Source organism: Bombus vosnesenskii, unplaced genomic scaffold (genome assembly GCF_011952255.1).
Source record: "Bombus vosnesenskii isolate JDL3184/JDL3185 unplaced genomic scaffold, Bvos_JDL3184-5_v1.1 scf7180000013274, whole genome shotgun sequence".
NCBI classification, from domain to species: domain Eukaryota; kingdom Metazoa; phylum Arthropoda; class Insecta; order Hymenoptera; family Apidae; genus Bombus; species Bombus vosnesenskii.
In genome coordinates this window covers 1,182,605-1,206,604 of record NW_022882932.1, presented here as the reverse complement: position 1 = coordinate 1,206,604, position 24,000 = coordinate 1,182,605, and the positions used below count along the sequence as shown (strand labels likewise).

Sequence of the window (24,000 nt, the reverse complement as noted above, 5' to 3'; positions counted from 1 at the left end):
TAAATATTTCAAGACGTACCTGTATTGCCGTAAGAGCGGCTACAATTGCAGGACTTCCGAATCCGTGTGATATGAGAGAGAAATGTGTTAGGTGTCTCTGTATGCTTGGGTCGAGGATATGTTGCGGCCGTGTATTGCAAAGTGGCGATCTGTCTTGATTGAGAAGATCCATCAGCTCTTTGGTGATTTGTCTGAAAAAATAAATTTCAAATTTTAAACGAATCTAAACGTCCTTACGCATGAGATTTTATTCTTCTCTTCGATCAAATGAATTTCGAGCAATCTCGATTATCTCGATATCTCTCGTCATTGTTCGCACGCCGTGTGGAGATAAATTCTTACTTGGTGGCATGAAGAAGTTCTTTTCTCCTGTAGGAATCTTGTGGTTCACAATGCTGCCGACTGAGGTATTCGGCAACTTGTTTCGCAGGGAATTCGGTTTCGCATACATAGCCGAAGTCTCTGGCAAGGTGAATGGCTTCTCCTGTAAAAAAGAATATAAGATATAAAACGCCTCGTTATGGGAATTTCGATTACGCAACCCATCATATGGATATATATGAATTTTTTGCGATTCATTTACGACTTAACGGGCTAAAGATAAAATCTTCCTTATCGGAATCTACAAATTGCGTTCATTAAAGCTAATTTACTACCCAATTCTAACGTCTGTTTTAAGTGCGTGTTAGATTCTACGAATTATTTCAAACATTCTAGATTCCACGAATAATGCCACTATAGGTATATAATAAAGTAAATGGCCAGGAAACATGGACCAAGTAAACATGGACCAAGTAAACATTTCTCTAATTATCTGTCAAATACGCAATGCATCCGCGTTGCTTTCTAGCTTCATATTGAATTTGAGAAGATATTTGCTGCTATTGTTATGAAATAATCCCTGATACTGTATCATGATAATTACATGTTCTAAATAAGCTAGTATAGTACTAGTAATATAATGTAGCAGTACACAAATTGACAAGTACTATATTCAGTATATTGAGACATCTTCAAATATCAGGTTCATCTTTCCTAGAATTACACTGTACAAAGCGAGATATATTCTGCTCGATCGCCGATAAGTCTAATTCTCCTATCATCTTAGCCAAAAGTCAAGAGGAATACAGAGACGTTTTAGAAAGCCAACGGTAGAAATCTGAGATTCCTCGGTTTAAAACAAACTGAACATAGCCATTTCGCGCGTGCCACATACAGGATTGTTCCGTACAGGAGGAACGAACTAATTTACGATAATGAAACGGCACACGTACTTTCTCTTAAGCACGTGGTTCGTTTCTCCCCTTTCAGAACAATCCCCTTCATCCGTCACTATTTCTCTCTTACTCTCGCTATTTCCCTCTCACTATATTTTTTTTTACTCTCCGGTCTCACTATGACCCTCACCCTTTCTCTCTTGCTTCCGATGATGGCAGGTAATTAGGTACCTACAAGCAGGGTCTCGTGAAAGATGGAAGCGGACCCGTTGGGCGCTATTATCGACAACCGAGGAAAACCACCCGCAGGCCTGCCGCATTTTGCCTACTACGCGATCGAGAACACAGGCTCGAGAGCCACCTGCAGCTAACGAATTATCCAATTTCGCAAACTCGTTCTACCGTTTCTTCCTTTTTACGCGGGTGAAAAATATGCAAAACGCTCCTGATAATTGCACCTTCGTGTATCCTCGTTTCTACCGTCCTCTCACTGCGTTCGAACGAAACCTTCCAGTGGGACAATTTTTAGTTCTGTCGAGGCACTGCAACGGATTTTTAAGCCAGTATTGGAACTGATTTGTAGCTCTGTCGAGTACCGGAATTGATTTTTATCGATTGTTTCGGGGTCAAAAGTAATCCATATTTTTTACTCTTTTTAATTAAGAATAAATGGAGTTGGTTTAATGGAACAATTTTATACGATATACGCAAGACTAGTTCCCTACACGGTGCAGCTATAAACTGTATACGCGAGATACGATTATTGTTCAGTGGTTACACTGTACACAACGTAGTTGTAAGAATGTTGCAATATACTATTTCCACTTCGATATCTGCTGGAAATGATACAGCACGAATTGCGTGAAACAAACGAATCGAAAATATTACAAAACTGTTTCACAACTGATAGTAATTTACATAATGCTTCATAATGTATTTTATCTTATGATCTCAATCACGATGAAACATAATGTTTAAAATTATACGCCTAACGATTGTAGCAGGATTTAAAGAAACTTTCTTCTACCTTTTCAAGAAGCATATCTAGAATTGTGAACATGCTCGTCATCTTTAAAACGATCGGTTCTAGAGTCTTTCTTCTACTTTTCCGGGCAATATACCTAACATTACAAGCATATTCGATCCATTTATCGGTCTGTTCTCCTTTCATTAAATCATATCCCAGCATCGATGATTACATCATGATTTTAATAAAATTTTTTAAATCGCTATATATCATGTGTATAAAAAGTCAAAAATGTCCAAAGAATTTCTCCCCGTGAACTCCATCTCTATCATTTACGGCCTTTTTCCTATCAAACGAACGTGTACTATAGGCGATGCATCGAATAGCTTATTCGTATTAGTGCTTCTACGAGCGTATTTCACAGTTTCCCTTGATAATATTTATATGTCCGCGAGGATAGCTAATAAATGCTATGAAATATTCCTGCATTGTCGATAGTCACCGTGTAAAAGTTGGTTTACAACATTGTAGATGCGTATAAACTGGGAAGGATCGGTCTTGAGCGAGGCCTGAATTAAACGCGTGTCACCATCACCGACTATCGACAATCTAATCGTGAACGCAAGTCGCGCAAGTGTCTGCACGATGCACGTACAAAATGCAACAGGTCGTTTTAACTAGCTTTTAGTACCGTACACGAGACTCAGTTACACAGCCAGTGATTTGCATATGAGCCCGTCACATTGCGTGTTTCATAACCTTTTTTAATTTCCTTTTAAATGAATTGATATTTCTGTCACGTTCATAGCCGAGAGATGCACGGCTTTACGTATGCTCGTGTGCACATGGGCTTAGTTCGCGGAGATATTTGTTGCGAGACGTTAAGATCGTTTCTTTTTATGGAACACGGCAATACAGTTCTTACGGAAACCTTTTCTATGACTTGTCCTTTCGTTGATAGCATTTTTTTTTTACGTCAATCGTTGTTACGAATCGCGTGTATTATCACACTGAAACAAAGTGTGCCTTCTTAGAATAACAGGATAAAGATAATATGCTGTTGTTAATTAATTTTATATAACACAAATCCTATACATAATTTTTTTTGCAGCAAGCGTCAAGATTTAGGAAGACTAATTCTTAGCATATCGTCAGTATCAATATTCGATCAACAGAGATAGTGTTAATGGTGCAAAAATAAAAATTAGCTATACTCGTCTTATCTGGTTCAGGAAAATGATATCCATTGCTAGAAAAACTCACTGCACAGACCCTCAACAATCTTATCGATCGAGAAATTGGCTCTCGAATATCCCTCGAAAGAAGGCAATCGATCGAAACGATAATCTATGATAAAGACGTACAGCGAGACAACTCAATGCGACGAACGGGCCGCGCAATGCAGATGAGGACCACAGATTGGTCGAAGATTGCAGATGCGAGCTGCAGATTGATATACGTGGCAGTACGAGAGAACGAATCAGCAACGTGACTCGCGAATTAACGATCAGTCTTTTTACTTGATGACTTTACTGTGCTTGTCGCCCGATGTTCGATCGAAAAATCGATGCGATCATTACGAAGCGGTTGCGAGATTCGATTAAAAGACTTATCCGTTTCGTTGTTCGCGTTGTTCGCTTCCAGTTCGGTAATCGCCGTAGTAAATTAGCGAAGAGTAATCGAATAACGCTAGTTGGTGTGTAATCTGCCTAAGGAAATTTTCATCCCATTTTTATAAAATCGAATCGAACGCCTGGTATGTATTACAATTCAAATATATTTATGAAGATGAACTGTATTGGAAATAGGTACGGGTTTAACTTGATAATTGGTGCAGTTGTCAATTAAAAGTGTTTCTTGAACGAAGGTTATTACTATTAGGTGATAGGAAACGAGTTGGTTCAGTTTGCTTGTTTTAACGTTATTTCTATCATAGGTATGTATATGTAATATCTATCATCTACCTACATGTATTTCAAACGATGTGGCTAATACGTTCACTTCTTGCATTTCAAGTCCACGTCCGGTCGATACATATTTTAATTAATATTTTCGATATTTTTCTTATAATACAGTTTGCTTTAAATCTTTAGAAAGATGAGGTGAAAGAACCGTAAAAGGTGTCGATAGTACAACCTCACAGACGTTCGTAAAATCCATAGGTCTACTCGGTATGATCAATCTTTGATAACGATCGTAAATTATACTGCTGTTGTAATGTGTCTCGGTGAAGAATTTCGGGGGATTCTCTTCCGCGTACCTTCAAACAGCAGGTAGCTACGAGTATGCTTGCGGTTTCGCCGCTGCGTTGCGCTGTTTCGAAACTCTCGATTGCGATCGATACGCGGAAAATATGTAAAGGTACATAAGAAGCAACGATGTATTGTATATATACGAACTGTTCTGCTTTCATATTTATAATGTCATATAGCGTATTCTATTTATTTGACACGCAAATAAGCGAAATTTCTTTTCTATGGCGTGTCATTTTCTAACTTAAATAACATTCAACTAAAGCGATATCTTTTTTAAATCAATTGGCAGTGATAAAAATATAAATAAAAATCATAATTTTTATTCTAAATAAAGTAAAATAAAAATATTTCATTATCTTTATACAATCTTGATAAAGTAAATGTAATTTTTAAAAAAGCATTAGAATTTCACGCAAAAAGTTGCGATGCGCCAGGTGAAGCTGACAGCGAAACGAACTTTCGTCGTATGTATAACCGAGATTGCGTCACTCTACGGCACAAATTTACGCATGAATCACGCACAGGTATACGTTAATCGTATGCGACCAAAGTATACCTATACACCTGGTGCGTTTACGTCCTCCATTCGAGAGGAGGTTCCCACACTTTCGCTGCACTCTACCGGCTCCTTCCACGGCTATCACATCCATGTACCTGCTAGACGCACGTGGATATTTCGAAATATTATATCATTCAGCGAATTTGGCTTTTGACTATAAGCGTTTAAAAATTGTACCATAAATTATATACTTCAGATTGATGGATTTATAGTTATATGTTATGTCCATTGTACTTAAAAGTTTTCTTTTCTCTATGATTTGCAATGATATTCATAAATCTACAAAGCAATATTTATAAATCAGAAAAATTATGGACACGTTTCTCCACGGATTTATATATCTGAACAAACGCGAACAAACCTAAACTTACTTTAAATTGATAAATCCGAATTTAATCTACGTTATATCATAAAGAGAGAGTCAGTGCGAAATATCGAAGTCGATAAACGGACACGAATACATCCAACGTTCTGTTTGAACGATTCATAGACTGTGAAAGAAGCCGATAGCGAATTCCAATTAACGTGCTGTATTCCTTACTGTTACAAATCTACACGGTTAGGCGTTGTGCAACACATAACTAGATTTTATTCAACGATAGCGTGTCCCATATATTTATTCCAGTTATTCAAATAAGCATCGATAATAGCGAATATGATCAAGTATCCGTATTCGTTATATTCTTCTTCATATATTATACGCGACTATTAAAGGAAGAAGCAAAAACGATAAGAAAAAAGGAAGAGTGAAAGGAAAAAAGAAAAGATACTAGTTGAAGTATAGAACACACGGCGGTTATTCCAACAGAGTATCTTCGAGATTAACTTCCGTCTTCGAAATGCCATCGAGAAATGAAGATTCTAAATGTCCGACAAAACGAGTTTGAAAACCTGTATGTTGCTAGACAGTTAATTAGATCGCTGAACGGGATAGCCCGGGAATACGGTCCAGTAACTTCATAGAATTGATTCTATGGTTTATGCGTTATTAAGAAGCTACGTCCCTTATTCTCTTGCCTTGTACAATAAAATTACGTCGCGACAGCGTGTTAAAAAGAAGCAGAAGTTTATTGTTCGAGCACACAGCTATTTGATTCGACTTTTGGACTAACTAGCTTACATATAAATAATGAACACTAATTCTATAGAACACGGGGAATAATTTGTTGCTAAAAAATTGAGTATTAAATTTACTGAAATGTGATTTACATTATAGATCGTAGAATAACTTTCAAGTAGTTCGTTCATTAGAAATGTTTCATTACTTATTATAAGCACAGTTTTTCCAAAAGGTTGAGTCTCAAATTATCATATTACTGCCATTCAAATGACGAATTGAATTCCTTGAACTTTTTTCCATTCAGATAAATGCTAGATGATATCATTATTATTACATTTTATAGGTTGACAAGCATCGTGTCGACGATATTCCATGAATCTCGAGAAACTGACCGCTAAAACACACGCTGATTACACACGCACATGCCTCGGTCATTCTTCGCGATGTGTCAGTGTCGAGGAAAGAAAAGTCAAGATGGTGTTTTATAGACGCTCATTGACCATAAATTATAATCAATGTCGGCACCAACACTCGAACAATCCGCCAGTCGCGTCATTAGAGCTTCGTCGGGATAGGTCAACTTTTATATGTATCTACAACCTCGTTAATCGAAAGTGTGTTATTAAGAGTGTGGTTAACAGTGGACATCCCTAGGGATGATCCTGATTAACTAACTCATCTTGTATTGGATGTTCGAGAGCGTGCTTTGACTACCATTAAAAAGTACTTAACGTCATTCAGTTTACGCGAACAATTTTATCGGAATAATTCCGAAGCTGTATAAATCATAAAGGTGAATCGTAGCTTCTAATCTATGATAATTGCAATTAGAAATGGTAGCTTCTTTTATTTGTAAATTGTTTTTTGGAAAAAGGCCTTAATTGGAAAATACAGGAATGGTTAATTAATTTTAAATTTAGTATAACAGATCTTATAATAAATGTGTTTTCACAATAGATAATTTTCATTTAATACCCGTAATTTTATTTCTATAAATTCTCGTTCAACAGTATTTTCCAATCAATTTAATGATACGTAGGTAATATTGACATTAACATAACGACATGTATCGCGAATTAATATTATAATATCGTTTACGTAAATGTAAATATTTTCTTGCTTTTGATCCATTAATCGTTAGGCATACATTAAAATAATTAAATGCTGTGTAAAATAATTAAATGTGTGATTTATACATTTGCATCCTTAACCTTCTGGCATAAATAACTCGTATCGAATTCCTAAAAAATTGTAAGAACTTTGTCGTACATCGATTGGAAAATAATTTAAATGCATTTAATTATACGAATTTAATTTTTCTTTCAATCGCTAATTTTCATTTGAATTATCGCGAGCAACAACGTGTTTAAAAAATATCTTCTGTTTAGTTAAACTGTAAGTCTTATTATGTAATGGTTAGACAAGTACAATGTTTCAACTCACCTTCCACTAAGGATGTTAAAAGTGTGACATTGGCGGCCTTCCTTCTTCCTGCTGGCAAATTTAGCCCAATTTTTTCCAATTTTTCCCTAAGCAGACGTCCGCCGTTTTTGGACTTTGCTCTACGAAACATAAACAAAAAAATACAATCATTAAGTACTACATTAACATATAACATCTGGAATAAAATATTCTAATGATCGTAATTATTCGATGTAACACTTTAATGTAAAAAACGAAATTGTTTATTTCTTTTTCTTTTTCTGAACACAAAAGGTAGCATTTATTACACATCACAATATATGTTAGATCACGAGATGAAAAGATATGTCATAGGAAAATAAATTTACAAGCAAGAAACTTGCTAATGCATGTTTTTGGAATAATTATTCGGCTTTAGTCGATCGTTTACACGATCCAAATATTTTACTGCATTCGTACGTTTCTTCGTGTAAATTCAGTAAAATGTAATCCTATTTTTTAATTCAATCGTTTCTTCGAAATGTAACTTTGTACCGTAAAGTGTTCCTAACACACGCTTTAAACTAAGGCTTGCTTTAGAGCGCTGAAATTTCGAAATAGAATTGCCCCATTAATCATCTGTGCCGTGATCTTTGACGGAAGAAAAAAGGAATCGACAAGCAACTAGGAAGAAGGAGGGAGAGAGATAGAGAAACAAGAAAATTAGCATAATCCGTAACTACGCGTGTCATCCATCGACGATTGAGTAACTTAACTTTGTAAGTCGCTTGCCGAGCAGGATACTACTTTCAAAAGTATACGCATTCACGTGTTGCAAAAACTTCCAACTATCTTACAAATTGCTTGGATAAAAAATTAATCACACGTTAAAATGTTTTTGAAAAATTTTGAGAAAAATATAATTTCAAGGTTAAATATATATGGCTCTAGCACTCAATTAAGGTTACGAAGACGACTCATAGGCCGTTCAATTCTCATTCTAAATCTGTTACATACTTTATCTCACACGAACATACGATCATACCATAATTCCATCGTTTTTTTCTTACAGCTCTATTTAAATGTGCAAAACGATCTACGAATAGAAATATTTAAACGGTACAGAGTAAACATTTCACAAGGAAGGACGTCAAAAATACCGAAAAGAACGACGACGAAACTTTTTTATTCTAGCACTTCTATTCAAAGAACAGCCTAAAACCTTTCACAGGCTCTCGTGTATATTTCGCGGAATATCTTGAAGAATTCGATAGCACTTCTTAACACACCCTATTCATCCATCATTCGTGGACCGAAATATAACGGTAATACGTACCTATACACATCGGCTACCTTTGTTCGGCTTGAGTAGCCGGTTCATCCGGTAATCTTTCGCTTCACTCGGCAATTAATACACTTTACCGCTACGAATTTTTTTAAATATATCTGCCGAAAGGATCTACACTCTGGAATATCCTATCGCTCAAAAATATCCGGACACTTACTCGTCCTTGACAGGATGTAATTTAATCGCTAAATAATGGACGAAAGAGTCTGTAATGATTTTATCTATCATGATCATTACACTTACGCAATATGGAACAATATAAACCAGATAAAATTGATTTTTAAAAACTAATACGGATTAACGAAATTGTAGAACTCTTTATCTGTGGATTATTTAATTTCTAGTTTATAAATGTATAGTCTGCTAACAAAATTGTAGTTATCAAATTTTTCTCCTGCGATCTTCATTTATCAAGCAAGGACGCAATAGCAAGTCCAGAAAACTAACGCTTCTAATCATTACTTTTCCATTAATTTGTAGGTACACTTCGTCCGAATACATATAAATAATAATATACGTTTCGATGATAGTTCCTTAGGAGGATCTTGGAAGCATCAGTGTAAACACAATGATATCATCTTTTATCTATAATTTATGCTCGTTGTAACCCCCATCGATGCGGCCGTATATACCGACCGAAACTTGATTTAGAAGTGTACCTTCGTTCCAGAGAAATTCCTCAGGTAATTTGTGAACGTTTATAGTTTCGGGGATCAGATAGCGTTTTACTGGTCACGATAAACCTGTTGTGCGTTGTGCTGCCTCCACGGACGATCAAACGTTCCTTTTTTTTTTGTATCTCTTGATGTTTCATTGTAGAACCAGTCGAACTGAAAGCTTTGATTGAATTTCAACAGGACGATACGAGATTTTTATTTTCTGGTTTATTGTTCTCGATTTCGAGAAGTGACGTATTCTATTTCATATCGCTGGTGTTTGTATTCGGTTCTGATAGATGAAATTTATAATATTCTTTCTCATAGATTTATATACAGGTAGCGTTGAAGTATCACGTGACTGGTAACTTTCATTTAATGTTTACTTAAAATATAGAAAGCATCTTTTTTAAATTATAAAACAACTACGAATCTCCGTAAGAATGCAAATATACAGTATAAATTCGAACTCTTCGAAGAATTTTGTACTGTTGCGTAAATAAAAGCTACTTTGCATAAAAAAATCCACTGAATTAACGGAAGATTGAATTTAACCAAAGAGTCACACGTCATAAGTCATTAACGCGATATCGTTGGTTCAAGTATTTCCCCGTGAGCAGTTAAAAGCACGCACGCATCCTGTTAATGCCACGGTTCTTCTCTCGTTGCAATTAACACTCGCTGATAAAAATATATCGTTTCTCGCGGTATGTGCATTAACGCACGATTATCCTGACATAAATTGTGTAATTATCATCGGTGTCAGGACATTTGCCATTGCCCCGTAATCCAAAGAAAACTTCGTTTTATGCAACCCAATGTCCTTCCACTTGCGCGCTCGTCCTTCCATTCGACTCGCCCGCGAGTGTTTTACGCTATGTTCGAGCAATACGCGTGATGACAGTATCCCCATATATTTATTATATAGTGATTCCTTTGTACGTGACGAGAGCAATTCTCTACTCATTACACAGTCTTGTCCCGAGAACGATTCTCACTCTTCTTCAGCGATCTGCTTCCCCGAGATTTCCACGATCTTCTTCGCGCCCTTCCCTACTCGATTCTCCCCCGATATGAACTTTAGGACACCCGGCAACACCCCTGATTACTCGAGACGTCCTCGACTACTGGCATCGTTAATCGTCAAACTCTGCGACTGTCGAGTGCTATTGATAAATCAATGAATCCTTCGTGATCGAATTTATTATAGAGTGAAAAAGTAGTATAAAAATTATCAGATATAGGAGAACCTTGGTTTTATAAATAAAATGTATCTTCTCATTCTTAAAAAATTGATGTAATTTCATTTAAGTGTTCTCCACTAATATTTGTTACTTTTTGTGTTTCGAGTATATTAATAAAAGTAGTAACAAAAAGCGAGAGAAAAACTCAAGGAAGCAGAAAGATGAGAAAGGCAACATTTTTAGGACCAAAAACTCTCTAGTTTGTTGTTGTACAAACGTAGTCGACGATTTTATGAACTTCAGATTGAATTACAGAAATTTGATATCTTATGTTTTCTTTAGCGAATAAGATCGTATGAGTTTAATGTTATTTATTGTTAGGAGTTAATATGTTATTTAATTATTCGCAGCTGTTACTAATGCTAATTAAGCGTAGCAATTTTTTATTTCTCAAGCGTTTTTTAAATGATTTAATTTGGACTATTTGAACCGTGCTGTTTTTTCGAAATCGCAATAAATCTTGTGACTACGAGTGCTCGAACGAAGCGATAAAAGATAATAGATGAAGAAAACAATCTGTAATACGACCGACAAATGAACATCAATCTTTTTTCAAATAATCGGCGATGCTTAAATTATCCGACATTCCTAGTACAAACAATCGTATCTGGTGGATCTTTTGAAATGTAATATAACTGTCGATCGTAAAACTTCGTTTGGTCATAAAGATGCAACGCAATTCGAAAGAGGAGAAAGTAGAAGAAATAGATAAACAAGGGGGAGGAAAAATGTAAGAAAATTTATGGTGCTATCAAATAACCATTTAAAAATAATTTCTCAATGTAACTGTTATCGTTTACACTACCTATTCGAATTAAGAAGCTATCGTCGTTTCTTTTTATGCTTGTGTTTTAAAATGCTTAAGAAATGTTAAAAGAACGATAATTTTAAGCAGCGCTAGCTATATAATTATAAAGTTTTTAAAATCTCCTTAAATTTTACAAATAACATAGACGTTCACCATGAGAGAAATCTTTAGTAATCGAAAGAAAAATAAAATTGGCAAGTAAAGATTATCCGATCATAAAGTTTAAAACTTCGTGCCATTTGTATATTGCTTAAGAGGCGTATGTATTTACAGTTTTACAGATGACTTTCGTGGTTGCTGAAACTAATGATAACTATGTCTTATTGTCGACGATGTTTCGCGTTAAAACACAAAAATTACAATGCAAAATTGGTTGGTACTCGACAGTAATTTGAAAAGTCGTTAACCAATTGTGGGAACGGCCAGATACGAAAATGAAACGTGAAATTATGAATAAAACATACGTTCGAATGGACTTTTACGATTGCCGCGTGAAAAACGCGCGTGTAGTTACGTTTCCCGGCTACGAGGTGCGTAAACTTTTTGCACCACTTCGACAAACATTTGCACGATCATTATACGATACACCGTGGAATCTGAATAGCTTTTCAGACATAATCACTCGTAATTTAAATGCGAAAAGAAGTTAGTGGCGTTCCGTCATCGTAAAGAATTGTTAAAATGTCAATTGCGCTTACAGCTTATGACCCGTACGAGTTTATCTTTCTTTATACCTAAGGGGATGTGATACATAATTAACACGTATCTTATTTAATAACGGTTAAAAAAGTAAGAAAAATTACAATTCATTTAATTTTACGGGATATTTTATTTTTCTCGGGAGTCCACTTCGTCAAAAATGAACGCGTGTTGATTTAAATTAATGTAGCAGCTCACACGAAGCTTATACCTTTATGCATCGTCGCTAAACTCTACTATAGTTACATCAGGATCAATTCCTTGCATTCAATAAAAGTACCGTACTCATGTATCAAAATCCTTGATCATATATAAGTTGCCCGAACTAGCAACCTCCTGTTCTCTCAGTTCTGCTTTAAAATCATAACCGTAGAGGCGAATTTCAGAATCGTCGCGCGTTTTGGCGATTAATAAAATATTTAAACGTCATCCTCGCGAGGGGATCGATCGGACGAGCTGCTATTATAATTTTGGCGGAGCAACTGGCAGTTTTAAAGCGGCTGCGTCTCGGAAACGAACGCATGATCGTTCTCTTGGACTCGTAGCGTAAACGCCGTGTCGATCGTATACCTTAATCCATCGTGAAGGTAGGGAACGCGTCGCGGAGGAACAGGAGTTGGCTATGAGGATTGGTGAGGTGGAGAGAGGAGGACACGAGAGACAAAAGAAAGGCAGATGGGCACGGTAGAAATGTATGGCGGCAAGAGAACCCGGCGCGTGTAATTATCAGCCAGATCGCTATTCGAATGGATGAATTATATCGTCGCGGTCTGCGGTGTGCGTCGAATGTAACGCTGCCAGCCCGAGGGCTGCTCGTACAACCAGGAATTGACACTCGAAGCTATGCAATTATTAATGTCTCATTTGCATCGGGGATAGATCGGCCGCTTTATTGGCAGTTTATTCAGCGTTCTCCTTTTTTCCTCCACCCCCACTTATCCAGCTCGCGTTCTCGTGGAATTTGCTGAGGTTCGATCCGCGGATAATCCTAACCGCGAGAGGCCGTGGGCTACGTTTTATGGGTAGTTAGCCATCTACGAGTTCGCGCGCGTAGGCGGGTGGAGAACGTTACAACTGTTTTTGTTCGTTTGATCGGTGCTTGTTACAGCCGCGACGAGAGAAGCATGGATTTCTGAATGATTCGAGGCATTCACGAGTGTTTTGTATGGAGAAGGTTTATGAATTCAAAGAAGGCAAACATGGGTCTAAGGTTTCGTAATGGTTTTGTGACGGTTGTGCCCAGTGATTGAAATTCTTGTTTAGCGCTTTGTGATTAATTTTGTTATTAACGTTAAAGCATGGTAACGGTATTCGATGTTTCGCCTTCATGAGTTGTGGATCGTTATTTATCCACCGATCGATCACTCACGATTATATAGATATAGCAACGACCATCAATGTTAAATCCCTACGACCAGAATTCTGTTTGCTTATAATAACAAAATATTACAGTTGGCACTAATTCTTCACTTTGATCCCATAAAAATTATAATCCCTAATAACTTTGATACGTTCTACAGAAATTATCCAGACGCAGACACGTTAAATCATACTACCCTTCATTTAAACATGGCAATCGAATCTTCGTATTTCCGCGAACGTGGAAGCATTGACTCGCATCACTGTTTCCTCCGTTGCCGTTAAAGTCTCGCGTATCAGGAGCGACGAAGACGAACAACTTTCTATTACTATTTATTACGGCTGGCTATACGTAGCTCCGAGTTAAATCTCACAATCAGTCAGATCTCTCTTTCGTTTGTAATCGGCGATTCCTCGAGCAAAAAGTCGAACACACCGCGTGCGTCATACACTGATCCACGTACGAGTTTGCGTATATACTATATGTATACGTTTCACGTGCGTGAGATACATCCGGCCGTAGATACCGGTGATTTATCCACGCCTTTGGTGATAAAGCATTGCGCAACGGATAATGTTCTGGCCGAGTAAAATGGTGAATCAGATAAAGAACGGCTCTTCCCGCTTCCAAGGGAGAAACTCATAAATCAGCCGGCTGTCCGTGCTCGAGTAAGAGGTGGCCGAATGAAGCGAACGCACGTTTATTAATTAACTGACTGGATGAAGTCTCGTAACGGTTAAACGTATCGGTATCTCGATTCTTTGACTATTCCCTGGTTATTCCGTGACTATTCCCTGGTCCAGGCTATTGTTCCCTTACGATGGTATAACCCTCTCGGATGTTTCTACCGCCAACGACAAATGTCCGGAAGTGTTTATGTTATTCACAGCAACACGGTGTCTCGTGTTTCGCATCGTTCCTACGCGTCTCTCTTTAGATAATGTATCGGTGAGCATCAAGCGATACCGTTAAAATACTTAACACGTACTACTTAATTTGAGTAAGAGGAAATGGTAGTTTGTGTGCCGCCAGATAATTCAATTTCTAGATTTCGATTACCACGCGTAGGTAGCGATGAGATCAAGTTTAGTATATCGTATAGTTACAAATTCAACTCGATTATAATTTTTAATTATCTGCATTAATATTATACTACCGATATAAAGTTTAATTTGTCATATTAAATTTTCTACATCGTACGTTACAGAACTAAAATAATGTTGAAATAGCCTTTAAAACGAAGTGAAAAAACGAAGTTGCATCGAATGTTTCAGTGAAAGAGTTGGAGCTTTCACGATGGTTCGTCGCTCAGAGTGTAACGACACGTCGTGTAACAACGTCGCGTCACTGTCTTACTACGGACGGGGCTAATCTCCTTATAAAATTGTATTATGCAAACGAGGAGCTGGTACAGACAGTGACAGTTTCAAAGCAATATCTTACCTCCGTAAGACTCCACCGAGGAGGCTCGCGTTTAAGCATTCCGGTGGCGATAGTCGTCTTTGTACCTCGGCTACCGTAACTTTGTACTTGCTGGTGCTGCTTAGTAACGATAATCGTCCTGGAACCGAACAGAACACGTCCGAAGGCTGCGCGTTCCCACTTAGCATCGCCTTCTCACTCCTGTCCGATGGTTTCATGTCTACAACAAACGAACAACCCACGTTTACATCTGAGAATTATGCGTTTCAACGATTGGAAACCAATTAACCGATGTACTGGGACGAGAAAGTGGTTCAACATTTTAATTTACGATGCAAATGAAGTCGATGTACTAATGAACGTTCATCGATTAAAACGTATCGAAGGATATCGAGACTGCGGTACCATGTAAGGTTTAAGAAATTTCTGATCGTTTTTTTTTAAATTCTAAGCAATTGAAATGTGGCATTTTAGATCGATGCCTGTGAATCTTAGCCTCGTGTTTAACGATGTTTCTCAGGATACGATGAACGTAAATGCAAAGATGTTTCTGAAAACCAAGTGATTAAACTTGCTGATATAGTCGGTTAAATGTTCGATAAAGTACACGATATTATTTATATAGTAAAAACATGTTAGTTTTATAAATGCCAACTTTGAGATACATCAGGTGTGTTATTTATATCATATTATTTATATCATACATATCGTACATATTTAATGCTTGTTATTCATTATCGTTTTCTGCTTCCTACGTTTTCATTGTCATTTTCTGTTCCCCTTGTTCATTTTCTGAGATCACAAAAAGTAAAAATAATATTCGAAACAGCGAAAGAAATAAGTTATTCTATTTCGCAAAATATTGTCCAATTAACGTTGTTCCGTCGATGAAAGGAACGCAATAATCCACTTAAGAATACAGTGTTCTATTCCCATAAAAGGTCAAAGAGGGTTTAACGAGTGGCCGATAAGGAATACCGAAACCGTAGGTTCTCCTGAAATTACCTTATACCCGGTCCAAGTCTATCTGTATAGGTGCACAACCATGATATCGGAGCAATATCCTCCGCGAAATATTTTAAATTCGCCGTACCTCGTCCCGTTTTCGTTTCTATGCACCGATAGTCCCGCATTATTGCATCGTTGCTCTGGAATGCTTAATATAAGGCCGCGGGGTTCGGACAAAGCTGTGTTATTACAAGGCAAATCGATGGTCAACTTATAACTTGAAACTCTTCATCGTTGACTTCGCTCGATCATGAGGTATACCTATGGTTTATAGCCGTTTAAAACGAACGCTAGTTTTAAATCGATATCTTCGAAATTGTTGCTGAAAAATATTGTAATACGACAACGAAGTATGCCGCTTTTTTATCGTCCTTTATTTTCGTATAATGTTTAGATTTTACGCATAAAAGTTCCGTTCCGCTTTCGATGATTCGAGTGAAACATAGGTTTATAGTATATTGTACGTAGTATTGGTTTTAGCGCCTTAATTTTGAGGGCAAGAGTTTTTCTAAACATTGAAAATATTTAGCAAGAACTTTGCCATCATCAAGATATTATTAAATGTTTGAAATATCATAATTAGGGATAGTAAAAATATTTTCCAGTATCGTAATGTCCATGTTATTATAAATACCAATTCTTACCGTAGAAATCTGGTGAAATTTATTGTATCATAAAATACCCACGTATGTTATAATACAATACCATTTATCTGGTTGAGATTTGATTTGGATTGACGCGTAATTCGTTTGTATAGCGTTTGTGTATGTGAAAACACATAAGAGAGAAAGAGAAAGAGAGAGAGAGAGAGAGAAGGCTCAACAGGAGAGGGAAAGAGGAAGAGAGTGCAAACAAGTTGTCAAGTAGAATCAATCCACAACGACGTCTCGATCGGCCGGGTCAAGCGGGTAATAAATTTCTACGCGAACCAAATAGGTCGACGTGGATTTGTTCCGCGCTTATAAATCGTAATCTCGAGAATGAAGCGGTAGAAAATCGTGTAACGGTAAGCAGTCTGTCGATGAAACTGGCCAGACAATTTCGTAGCTCGAAGAAAGATACATTTGAACGAAAGATACATAGACTTATGCATTAATAATTTTTATAACAGTGAAAGAACTAAAATTACATATTTCCTTACTTTCTAACTTTCACCGTATCAATTTTGCAATTCGAGTGCTCTGAGTGTAGAGAAATTAAATATTCGACGCTTTTGGCGATCGAATTCAATTATTAATCACGACCGCTAGCTAGTACGCTATTTTATTTTTCATTTTTTATCAATCCCACTCGTTTAAAGATTCTTTACTTTACTTACTTTACATACTTTGTCTACTTGGAAAGTTACATGTGGTTCACGGACCATCGTACACAATCGTAGTATCAAATGTCAGAAGGAATCATTCGAAGCGAGAGAAAAAAATAGAAGGAAGGAACGCTGTGGCTATCTTCGAAGTGTTTCTCAAGTTATCTTAGCCTGTTATCTTCATCTCGGTAACGGCACTGGAAGGTGCATTAATTTATTTAATGGGAATAACTCATGCTTTGCTTACGTTGGTCACGGTAAAACGTAGTCCTGTAAAACGTGTAATTATAGAGGGTTGTTTTAACCTTTTGCCGATGTGAATTGTGAAACGGTCTCACTCATCGATGAGACCGCTATCGGTCAATCGATCGTGAGTTAATTACAAAGGCATGTATCGGTTAATTCAACGGCCACGCGCAGGGATAAACGGTTCTATGACATTTTCATCGATGCCGTTTTCCAGCGATGATTCCTCGTTAACACTACATTCGAATCGACTAAAAGAAAGAAAAAAAGCCGAAATATTTCGCTATTATGACAAATGCGTTCTGTCTAGAATCTAAAGGACAAAGTTACCGAAGTACTTGATCCTTTCTCTATCGACCTTAACTAAATGGCAATGCAACGAATGGCGACTGAAATTATACATTGAAATTCATTCACGATGACGATTGTCAGGTGTACTCGAAAAAAAAACCTAACATTCCGCTTTTTTCCCTTTTTAAACTCCATGTTCTCTTTATCGTTGCGTTTTACACTGAAGAGATTGCCCCTCGATTTACATATTATCACTAATTTGTTATCAAGAACGGTGGTAGATATTATCACTAAGTTATTAAAGTTCCATGTTATTAAGAATCCATGTTATAAGTAAATAACATCGATTTTTATTCGATTCTAATTAATTCTGTTTATATAGAGGCGTAGTTAAGTAATCGACGGTAATAATTCACTTATTTTCTCAAGTTATTACCCTTCCATTTTCATCCATACATAGAAGTCTAAGCAACAAACAAAATGTCGCATGAGTCAAAGCCTGATACGACAGCGAAAGCATGATCATTCGGAACGCCACCGTGCTGTAAATTTTTTGTATAAATTCGAAATTTAGTCGACTAATGAGATTTTCATTCATCCTTTACACTCTATTTGACGAGGGACCGGTATAGAAGACATGTATCTACGACAACATCCTCGCCTCTGTATCCCGGGATCGGCGGTGTCTTGTTTTAGCCCGAGATAACGTCTAGGAAGTCGCCACCAGATAATTTGTCACCCGGCCAACGTGGATATATTACCCGAGTTGATCAAACAAAAGTGTTAAGATCCTTGATCACGACTTCTAGAACCGTGAAAACGACTAGTTCTATAGCTTCTGCAGGGCTACATGTAACCTACGTTTATGTTAATTACAGTGTTTGTAACATAGCAATAATCAGACGCGATAATGAGCGCCAGACGATTCTTCGTGGTAACGGCCTAACTTGTGGCAATGAAAGCAATAGTGACAATGATTTCTTTAATTGTTCGGACGATGATAAACACCGTGATTCTTTTTAGAATTTTTTCATCTGAAATTAATTTTGAAATCAATGGTAATTTTGGAGTATTATATTCTTAATAAACATTCGCACGTTTGCAAATTTTTTAAGATATTAAAGTTCCAAGCTTTTATACTTTCATATTTTCAACGCGTAAAGACTAATTAATAAAAAAGAAACAGAATGGAATTATCTACTTTTATATCATCATGCTTCATTATGATTAAAGCCTCATTGCGAGATTATTTTCGCAATGATACTCCAACTTAATATTTTTTATTGATAAGAGAAGGAATGATTGTTTGTCGGAGACATGGGATCAGCGGGACTGCAAAGCGTGGGTAGTCAATTAAGCTCTCGAACAGCGATAAATCGTCGCTGCTGTTTGATCGGGAGTCTGAATAAAACTTCTTTCATTGACATCATTGGATCTCGGGCACGAAACAACCGTCTGACAGGTAGATTGTAGCAAAACGTGGGCGGGTTTCCACGTTGAAATGCTATTATATTGTTGGGAGAGTTACAATCGAGTGACATTATCTAGCGAAAAGTTTGATAACGCGTCGCGTAATCGTGAGGTCTGTTGATAATTATGTGGCAATATTTTCTCTTGTTGAAACTTTCTGTCTTCTTTTACGATGCATCGAAATAAAAGACTAAAGAAGAGAAATTTCCTAATTGCTTCTTCGTGTCGCAAATATGCGTGGATTTAAAAAAATATTTTAATACAGTCCTGTTCTTGTATTTTAATGCAACAAATTGTTTTATAACAATTTCTTGTGACAAATCAAATTAACTAAATTATATATTAAATCAATGTTAATAACATCAAGTAGCATCTAACAATCGTTAATTTTCTGATTTCTAATAACCAGAGTATATTCTATCCGTAATTTTCACATTCCAATGGTTAATTGAGTAGTTTCAAAGAAATCAGCGACATTAAAAGTAAGACGATTTAAATATACCTATCCATTAACACAGCCTCGCTCTGTCATTACTCGTTATCGCTCTCATTATCGCACACACGTGTCAAAGATTTTGCATATCTTGAAGTTTCTATTTTTTGAACGCTGGTGGATTTCAATGCAACAAACATCGATCCATGCGCGATTTCTGTACGTGATACGCATAAATCATTCGTCATTTACTGTCTAATTAAATATGAAAATACGATTCAAGCAAGATTTAAAAACGTCCCAAGGGTGCTCAAGAATAAACTTATTGCAATTAAGTTTCTGGCATGCATGCAGTCTAGAATATATCACGCTTGTTACTTCGAATTCGATGACTTTTTAAAATTCTATTTTTATTCATCACGAGTTCCTTATAAGACATAGGAAAATATAGGAAAAACCGTTTAAAAAATATTTAATTTTCGCTATATCTTTTATTTTCGAAATAGAACCGGAATGAAAATCACAGAGAAAAAAAATTAATTGCAAAGCATGTGTTGTTAATCTCGTCGATAAAATGCAAATGTTTCATGTTGCAGTAATCCCATCTACATTAGGAAGTCGTAATGTTATTCATACTGGAACGTAGAATGACTTACGGTTTCCTGAATGCAGATTTTATATAATTGAAATTATATGTAATTATATGATAATGAACTTGTCGATTAAACTGTACAGTTTATCCTGCAAATATCTATCTCCAAACACTTGGAAAAGGTGCTTAAAAGAAGTCTAAAAATTATTGCGGAAAGAAATTGCCAATTTTTTCATTGCGAAATATCAAAACATTAGGTTTGAACAGAATTGAGAGAGAAAAGATAGGGGATCGTCATGGAGCATGTACGAAAGAACAGATTGCCACTTCGGTAGCACCTTTACACGCGTACTAGTTGTAGTTAATAGCGATCGTGGTTCGTGTAAGGGGTACAATTTTCATTCCAGCGGAAACGATCGAGAAGCAAACGGGAGCACAACGACCGGAACATGTTGGCCGTCAATGAAGCAACTTCGATGGTCAAACGGTGCACAAGGAATTTCTACCTGTACAGATGCACGCTTCTATCCTATTGGGGAGGACAGAAGGCAAATCTTTGGTAATTTGCCGAGAATGTACCCACACACGGTCGTGAATGCGTTTCGTAGAAGTTATTGGCAGGAAGTTCACGATAATGGGCCTTAATTTTGTAGGGGTTTATGTGTAGAGGCTGGTTGATCGGTGAGGTTTAATGGACAAAGTTGCTCGTTGTTGAAACCGTCGAATATATTTAAAATGATAAATTAGTATACAGATAATGTCGTACTAATCGATTCGCTAAGACGGTGTATAAGTCGTAAAATAGGATCGCTAATAACTCGATAATCAGATCGCTGATAATTTGTTGATAACTGGTTGATAACAGATCGACAACTGACTGTAACTCCATATGTACTATGTCGCTCGCGATTGTGTCCGTTTGAGTCCGTTTGTTTCCGGAGAGTCGGAAAATTCAAATTCATCTTCATTCGACGGTTACATGTAGCAGCGACATAGTTTTGCCCGGAGTCTATTTGTTCTTACATTACTCGTAACCTAACGGTCTTGATACTCCGAGGCAAAATAACAACATGATTTTAATTGTCGTCCTCTGCCTCATGTGCCGCTACAATTTAAATAGCGCCCGCGAAACAAGTATTTTGCTTCTGATTGAACATATGGTAGGATATTATGCGATTGTTTCTTAAGTCTTTTTGCAAAGAGAAATATCACAAAATCGATTTTTGTCTTAGTTATTGATAGTGTAAAACTAAAGTTGAACTTATTCTTTTGGTTAGTTTGCTTAAGTAGTTAATCAAAGGTTTCTCTTACAAAACGTTTCGAAATTCGGAAAGTTCAAATGATACTATACTTGAGCTGAAATCTTTAATAGTTCCAGAGTAGTTTTTCAAAATAGAGTTCAAAAGAGTTAAAAGAGTTAGGTAACATTAAGCTGTTATTAAAGAAAACTGGTCAATCTACTAAATAAGATATTTGCTTCGTCCAAGAACAATTTAAACCATCGCTTCTGAATGAAACATTCAGTGCAGGAATACGACACGTTTTTACATGAATCAAGTTCCAGCGGCATTAAAATTGTTCATAGCGTGACAAAAAACAGGAGCACAATTATCATTTTAACGGCTAATGACCGGATGTGATAGCTACATTTTTCCTGATTACAAAATCATGTAGGAGAAGAAAGGGAGTGTGTATATCCGTGAATCCGGCTACTTTCACGTTTAAACCTTCCTTGGTTTTATCTACTGTAAAATAATAATAACAGTACAATATTTGTAAAATAGTAAAGCTTCAGTTTGATTTGAATGTTTTGATGAGAACATGCGAGAAACTACGCAATTTCAAACGTTGCGAGTCTAAGATTTATAACGAAGTGAATGAATACATATTTAAGAAACTGATTCTGTTAGAAGTAACAAAAACACCAATAATTATGCAAATATTTATAATCATGCTTGAAAAAAGAAAATGTACAGCAAAATATTGCTAAAGAATTCTACTTCCTATTTTTCATATTTTTATAACGCAACGTCCATCGATGAATTATAGATGAATCATTGTAATTAGAAATTATAATGATGTAATTAGAAATTATATGTATTCTTGGAAAGCATTTACACGTAAGCTGAAGCTAAAAACTACATATTTCATTTCTTTTCAGCGAATAGCATTTGAGATCAATATTTGAATACTAATATATACCTGCTTATGTATACAAAATTCTATTTAGCCAAGAATATTGAAGTATTGAGAAATATCAGAGGTGCTGTTTTTCTATCTAAAAGAACATTATATGTATACAATAAAAAAAAGAACATGGTTTCAATGTAGCAAAGAATCTTTTTCATGTTTAAACATTGAGAAACGAAATTAAAATATCAAAAGGAAATATTAGCAGCATTAATCGGAATACAGAAACGATTCTTCTTCAAACATAGTAAAATCATAAGGATGGCTATATCGAACGATTACATCAAATTGCATTAATCACTCCGATAATCACGTTTGGTTGCTAATTTCAAGCTGGTAATAAAACCGTTATCGCCGCGATACTTGCCAAGATTGATGGCGAACAAAGCTGTTAAAAGGTAAAAATTCTATTAAGAAATCGAAACAGTGGGAGAAAAAGAAAAGAGAAAAAAGACAAAAGTTGCGAAAGCGATCAGTCGGTGAAATATATACGTCTGTGCCAGTGAAAAGTTAGCCAGAGAAAAGGCGATTACTCTGGACTGATCGTCGATTTATCAATCGTCGCCCGTACGAGAAGAAACTTCACGAACCATGATCCACAACGATTCGCTATTATCTATAGCCCCGGGGTTGTTTAGAGAAATCATTACTAGTGGATGCAATTGCCAATGTCCATGATTTTAATGAGTCGATCCGGTGAACGCGTACATTTATGATTTATGGCACGATTACATAACGCGATTATTACACAGGTGTATTGATAAATTAATACATTCGCGGCCGGATGCAAGCGTGTACATAGTGTGAACCGCAAATTAATCGACGCGAGCGGTTTCGTTGCTTTGTAATTAAGACGGGACAGCAGTTGTTAATACCGATTCGATATATCGATAACTGATGCGATCCTGTTTTTCGGGATACCGATATATCGACCGGTTCGATCGAATTTTCACCGTGTTACGAAACGAATTTAAAGAGTTCTTTGTGACAGTCTGCATGGGTTGAATAAAAGATAAGTCTTTCTTGCATTAAATGGATGGAATAATTTTTAAAATAATTAAGAATAAGAAACATTTCAAAAGACAAATTCTTCTAATTTCAATTTCTGTTCCCTCAAATAGAAACTACCTATGGGTAACATCTGACATAACATTACGTCAACTGATAGGTAACATTAGCTTAATTATTTACAAAAAAAAAAAAAATCATAAGGCAATTCATAGAAGAATATTTAGAGAAAAGCGAAATTAATTTTGGATTTAATAACGTCTGAAGACCTGTCAAGGAATATGACACAAACATAATTGATCTTCTTTAAACCTCGTGTTCACGAAACTTCTGATTTCATAATATACTATGATTTACCACGAACGAAACTAACAAAAGAGCATGATACAAATGCATAAGTAAAAGGTTGCGATAGGCAGAATATCACAATCGCATAGAAATAAACAAAAGTAAATATTTG

The 24,000-nt window shown here is 36.3% G+C and overlaps 1 protein-coding gene across 5 annotated transcripts in view; it reads right to left on the bottom strand.

Annotated features, from left to right (window-relative positions):
• Positions 1-24,000, bottom strand: part of LOC117231804 (transcription factor AP-2-epsilon) — a 200,058-nt gene that overhangs the window by 3,835 nt on the left and 172,223 nt on the right. For all 5 annotated transcript variants that reach the window (XM_033490599.1, XM_033490600.1, XM_033490595.1 and 2 more), the window contains 4 exons: positions 15,018-15,216; positions 7,502-7,620; positions 343-484; positions 20-191 (listed from right to left, as the gene is read on the bottom strand). In XM_033490599.1, the coding sequence (XP_033346490.1) occupies positions 20-191; positions 343-484; positions 7,502-7,620; positions 15,018-15,216 (632 nt within the window). The remainder of the gene's footprint in view (positions 1-19; positions 192-342; positions 485-7,501; positions 7,621-15,017; positions 15,217-24,000) is intronic.